Source organism: Leuciscus leuciscus, assembly GCF_965113295.1.
Source record: "Leuciscus leuciscus genome assembly, chromosome: 18".
NCBI lineage: Eukaryota > Metazoa > Chordata > Actinopteri > Cypriniformes > Leuciscidae > Leuciscus > Leuciscus leuciscus.
In genome coordinates, this window is record NC_138742.1 from 33,801,291 (window position 1) to 33,807,615 (window position 6,325).

Consider the following 6,325-nt stretch of genomic DNA (forward strand, 5'->3'; position numbering starts at 1 on the left):
TGACTTTTTGCCTCTTTGTTAAACATTTAAAATATATACAAATTAATATGGATGATTTTTTCTTTAAAAGTTTGCATTTATGAGGAAAAAACAATGTTACGTGACCGTTCTCCATTACGGTAATGAGTGCTCTGAAAGCGGCACTAAAAGACTTTCAAACTTACACAGAGACCTCAAACAGAAAGCACAAAGCCTTCTTCAAAAAAATTTCGTTTTGTATTAATTGTATCTTGATTTTTAAATATGTTTCATTAACCAATTGCTTAATAAATAAAAAGTAAATAGCAGAAAATAGATAATAACGACACAGTGGCGCCGGAGTGAACAGGAGCTTAAGCTATCATCCATGAACCGAAACTCAGCGTAAAAGGTAGCCTACTCGCCTCATAGACCTAAACAAAACTGAAATAGGCCTATATCTATTATCTACAGAAATCTCTACTTTTAAACAGAACAATTCAAAACAAAATAAAACGATGTAGCCTAATCCGTATGAAATGTGCATTTCTCTCCGGCGTGTTCACTACTAAGAAGATCGCGAGTCAGTCAACTTCGTCTTTGCAGTCGACACAGAAAACACTTGTTTATTAATAAACAATTAAAATTGAGAGAGAGAGAGAATATATGATTAGTTTGACTCATTTTGAGGACTTATAATGATCTGTTAAGATAGAACGTTCACCGAATCCTGATTAGTCGAGAGGATTTATCCGTTTAGGCTAAAATTAGGGTCGGCGCTTCTCGGTTTGGAAAGAAACTGCATCTTGCAGTGGCCTACATTTTAAACAAGGAAATATAGCGATTTGGCATGAAACGTTGATGGAGCAGTGAATAGGGACAATCTCATTTTTTTTCCGTTTTTTTTAATGGCGTTTATCGCGTTTTGGAAAAGAGCTCTTCAAGCACATTTTTATGGAAGCTTATTTCCGCCACAGAATAAAACATTTTAAAAGATAATTGCGACTTTTTATCTCACAATTGCGAGTTTACATCTCGCAATTCTGACTTTATTTCTCAGAATTGCGAGATATAAAGTCAGAATTGTATCTTATAAAGTCAGAATTGTGAGATATAAAGTCAGAATTGCGTGTTATAAAGTCAGAATTGCGAGATATAAAGTCAGATTTGCGTGAAATAAAGTCGCAATTGCGTGTTATAAAGTCAGAATTGCGTCTTATAAAGTCAGAATTCTGACTTTTTTTCTCGCAATTGCGACTTTATATCACGCAATTCTGACTTTATATCTCGCAATTCTGACTTTATATCACGCAATTCTGACTTTATATCTCGCAATTCTGACTTTATATCTCGCAATTCTGACTTTATATCTCGCAATTCTGACTTTATATCTCGCAATTCTGACTTTATAACACGCAATTCTGACTTTATATCTCGCAATTCTGACTTTATAACACGCAATTCTGATTTTATATCTCGCAATTCTGACTTTATAACACGCAATTGGGAGATATAAAGTCGCAATTGCGTGTTTTAAATTCAGAATTGTGAGATATAAACTATTCTGAGGTAAAAAAAAAAAAAAAAAACCTGTCTTTTTCCCCCTTTAGAATTGAGTTTATATCTCACAATTCTGAGAAAAGATGTCAGAATTGCGAGATATAAACTCGCAATTATGTGTTATAAAGTCAGAATTGCGTGATATAAAGTCGCAATTGCGAGAAAAAAGTCAGAATTCTGACTATATCTCGCAATTCTGACTTTATAACACACAATTCTGACTTTATAACACGCAATTGCGACTTTATTTCACGCAATTCTGACTTTATATCTCGCAATTCTGACTTTCTTTTCTCAGATGTAAACTCACAATTGTGAGATAAAAAGTCGCAATTATCTTTTAAAATGTTTTGTTCTGTGGCGGAAACAAGCTTCCATACATTTTTCATCAGCTACTAACGTTACCCACCTATGGAAGCTTGTTTCCGCCACTGAATAATAAATAAATAATAATAATTGCGACTTTTTATCTCACAATTCGGACTTTTTTCTCAGAATTGCGAGATATGAAGTCAGAATTGTGAGAAATAAAGTCGCAATTCTGAGAAATAAAGTCGCAATTCTGAGAAATAAAGTCGCAATTGCGAGATATAAAGTCACAATTGCGAGATATAAAGTCGCAATTGCGGGATATAAAGTCACAATTCTGAGAAATAAAGTCGTAATTGCGAGATATAAAGTCGCAATTCTGAGAAATAAAGTCGCAATTGGGAGATATAAAGTCAGAATTGCACGATATAAAGTCGCAATTGCGTGTTATAAAGTCAGAATTGTGAGATATAAACTATTCTGTGGTAAAAAAAAAAAGGGTTAGGGTTTTTTCCCTTAGAATTGGACTTTATATCTCACAATTGTGAGTTTATATCTCGCAATTCTGACTTTATAACACGCAATTGTGACTTTATTTCACGCAATTCTGACTTTATATCTCGCAATTCTGAGAAATAAAGTCGCAATTATTATTATTTATTTATTATTCAGTGGCGGAAACAAGCTTCCATACCCGCCCGCAAGGAGTTCATTATCCTATGGATTTACGTTAATAAATGTCTAAGGAGTTGTCAGGGTTTGACATTATTTGTGTTACTGTGCCAGCATATTTGAATAAATATTTATTTTGTATTAAAACATTGCTTGTTCATTTATTTTATTCAAGATATGGGGTGGTAAATTTGAACATGGATTTTTATTCTTATTTTACATGTATACACAGACATTTTATGGAACATTATGTCATGAATATTTACCTTTAAGTCATGGAAAAGTCATGGAAAAGTCATGGAAAAGTCATGGAAAAGTCATGGAAAAGTCATGGAAAAGTCATGGAAATTTAATGGTAAAAATGTGTACGAACCCTGTCACACAGGTATCCGCTCAGTGCCTGTCCTCACACACACACACACACACACACACACGTCTGGTTCACTATCTTTGTGGGGACTCCCCATAGACTTAATGGTTTTTATACAGTACAAACTGTATATTCTGTCCCCTTACACTAACCCTACCCCTAAACCTACCCATCACACACACACACACACACACTAACCCTACCCCTAAACCTACCCATCACAGAACACTTTCTGCATTTTTACATTTTCAAAAAAATATAATTTAGTATGTTTATTTACCCATTCCCCTCATGTCCGCTGACTGGTCCCCACAATGGAGGTGATCTCAGGTTTTACTATCCTTGTGGGGACATTTGGTTCCCACAATGTAATATAAATCAAACGCACACACACACACACACACACACACACACACACACACACACACACACACACACACACACACACACACACACACACACACAACACAGACACAGACACAGACACAGACACAGACACAGACACACACACACAGACACACAGACACACAGACACACACACACACAGACACACAGACACACACACACACACACACACACACACACACACACAGACACACAGACACAGACACACACACACACACGCGCGCGGTCCTCACACAGCTCAGTGCCTCCTCTCGCCTGTCCTGTCGGCTTCCTCATGCTCACTCAGCTGCAGAACACACTTGAGGCCGCTTTACACACACATTACATATCAAATCATTCTGTTATATCTTTCATAACTTCATAATCATCTTTATACAAAGTTTGGTATATAAAATCCTGAAACCTAAAAATTGATTTACCTATTTATGTGTTTTGTTTGTTTTCTGAGTCCTGGTGTCCTGACCTCTACAGAGGGCATAACATATGAATACAATATCATTTTTCAATATTTCTTCTAAAGTGTAACCAAACAATATAATGACACGGAAAAAAAACAACTAAATTCACAAAACGTAGTTCACTAGTCTCACTGCTAACACATCACAGTTCATATCCCAGAAGTCTTCTGTGTTTGCTGTGTTTAACTCATTCTACCTGTAGTTCTGTCTTCAGGAATCCTCCTTTATTAATATCCATAATCTCAGAGAATAACAGGATCAGATCAGATCAGATCAGCCCAGCTCTCTCTCTCTCTCTCTCTCTCTCGCTCTCTCTCTCTCTCTCTCTCTCTCTTTCTTTCTTTCTTTCTTTCTTTCTTTCTTTCTTTCTTTCCTCTTTCTTTCTTTCTTTCTTTCTTTCTTTCTTTCTTTCTTTCTTTCTTTCTTTCTTTCTTTCTTTCTTTCTTTCTTTCTTTCTTTCTTTCTTTCTTTCTTTCTTTCTTTCTTTCTTTCTTTCTTTCTTTCTTTCTTTCTCTCTCTCCCCCTCTCTCCCCCTCTCTCCCTCTCCCTCTCTCCCTCTCTCCCTCTCTCTCCCTCTCTCTCCCTCTCTCTCCCTCTCTCTCTCCCTCTCTCTCTCCCTCCCTCTCTCTCTCTCTCCCTCTCTCCCTCTCTCTCTCCCCCTCTCTCCCTCTCTCTCCCTCTCTCGTTTAACTCTTGTCGTGTCTCCTGCAGATATGAAGAGTCTTCACCAGAGGAGGCGTCATCGAAAGAGGACGTGACAGAATCTGATAAAGACAAATGAAAGTGGAAAGCAATCATGTGTTCCTCATGGTGACGTGGTCGTTCAGCAAACGCTGGTGTTTGAGCCGCTCACGCCACTTCTCCACTCTTTTAATGATGTACCGCAGCTTTCAGTGCCTGTGTTTCTCCATCGCCCCTTGTGTCGTTGCCTTCAGCATTCAAATATGAAATTATGCTTTATTTGCTTTGGAAAGGTTTGAGTTATTATGCAGTATTTGAATAGGGTAGATGTTTGACTTCCTGCATGTAATGTCAGATTACGATGCAGATTTATTAAACATCTGAAGTCGGGAACCTATTCCTGTGTAGCGGCTTTCTGTTGTTTGGCTTTTACTCTACGATCTCGTAAGGGATTCAGTTTGTGAAATTTAAGTAATCGTCCCTCTTTTGTTAAATGATGGGACAAAGGCATACCGGATTAAATATTTTTACTTTATACAAGTGTGTAAACAAAAGTGGGACCAAATCTCTCTCTAGAAAGAGTGTTTTTCTGGATGTAGTGTGCGGGTGTTGAGTTCAGTCTTCTCTGTGTGTTTCTACACCTCATGCTTGGCTTGGTCACCATCGTTTTACAGTCTCCTCTTGTGTAATCTTTATTTCCTCAATGTAAAAGTGTCAAAGTTTAAGCTTATGTGAGGAGCATTTCTTCCTCAATATAACTTTTATTTGCATTAAACTGTGGTGTTTACCACTGTAGAAAAGCATATCACCAGTGTTTGTTTCAATACTCTTATTTACTCTCTATATAAATTATATAATATTTACATTGGCATATGCCTATAAAGTTTTGTAAACAATATGAGAACAACCCTGCAGTGTTAAATATCATCATCATCACCATCATCATCATCATGATGATGATAAATATTATTGGGGTGGTGGTGGCGCAATGGATAAGACACATGCCTTTGGTGTGAGAGACCCGGGTTCGAATCCACTGTGAGACACCAATGTGTCCCTGAGCAAGACACTTAACCCCTAGTTGCTCCAGAGGCGTGCGACCTCTGACATATATAGCAATTGTAAGTCGCTTTGGATAAAAGCGTCAGCTAAATGAATAAATGTAAATGTAAATCATCATCATCATCATCATCACCAGTGCTTCTACTGATAAACTATTGCCCAGCTCATCCAAAACCAGCTGATCTTCACATCTACTTCCACTGAACACTTCTCTGTGGGACATGATCGAGGGTCTTTAACTTTCATTATTAATTCAATGGTAATGAACACAACTTCCACACTCATGATTGACAGATAAACAGCAACAAGTTAAAGAGGGCCAACATCATTGTTCAACTGAACTGTGCACATGCATTTTATATTTGTTCTTGCTTTGTCTAAGAATGAAAATAATCGTCATTACACATTAGATGTAGTATTTTACTCTCTTCGGTCTGGTTTCACAGACAGGGTTTAGATTAAGCCAGGATTAGGCCTTAGTTCAATTAAGCAAGTTTTATAAACATGCCTTAGGGATGGTGTGCATCTCGAGACAAAACCAACACAGGCTCATTTGGAAAATGCACCAACATTTTTGCAAAATGGCAAATGTGTACATGTGCATATCCCTGTGGTTTCCAGCAGAAGTGAACACTAGAGGCAGTAAAACAAGCACTTTTAATCACTTTCACTCGTAGATTAATAGATGTTTTCACGTGGCTCCTGGCACAATATTATGCTATTACCTCAAAACAGTTTTTACCAAAGTGCATGATTTGTAAACAAGTACATTCTGTAGTTTGCATCACTATAACCAGCTCCAGAAGTTCAGTTTGACTGACGTGTTGAGCTTTAGCTCAGCTGGTACATG

The 6,325-nt window shown here is 37.3% G+C and overlaps 2 protein-coding genes and 1 long non-coding RNA gene across 3 annotated transcripts in view; all 3 read left to right on the plus strand.

The window, feature by feature from the left end:
* LOC309480246 (uncharacterized protein) overlaps positions 1 to 1,794 on the plus strand; it is a gene marked incomplete at its 5' end in the record, with an annotated part of 4,023 nt that extends 2,229 nt beyond the window's left edge. The window contains 2 exons of the mRNA XM_082144658.1: positions 1 to 871; positions 1,187 to 1,794. The exon at positions 1 to 871 is cut by the window's left edge and continues 1,770 nt beyond it. The remainder of the gene's footprint in view (positions 872 to 1,186) is intronic.
* Positions 1 to 5,216, plus strand: part of hm13 (histocompatibility (minor) 13) — a 26,057-nt gene extending 20,841 nt beyond the window's left edge. Inside the window, exon 12 of the mRNA XM_082146041.1 lies at positions 4,444 to 5,216. Coding sequence (XP_082002167.1) covers positions 4,444 to 4,513 — 70 coding nt within the window. The 3' untranslated portion in view covers positions 4,514 to 5,216. The remainder of the gene's footprint in view (positions 1 to 4,443) is intronic.
* Positions 1,872 to 3,288, plus strand: LOC309481235. The gene is made up of 2 exons (XR_014199961.1): positions 1,872 to 2,771; positions 2,817 to 3,288. It is a non-coding gene; the product is annotated as an uncharacterized lncRNA (long non-coding RNA).
* Positions 5,217 to 6,325: the final 1,109 nt, after the last annotated feature.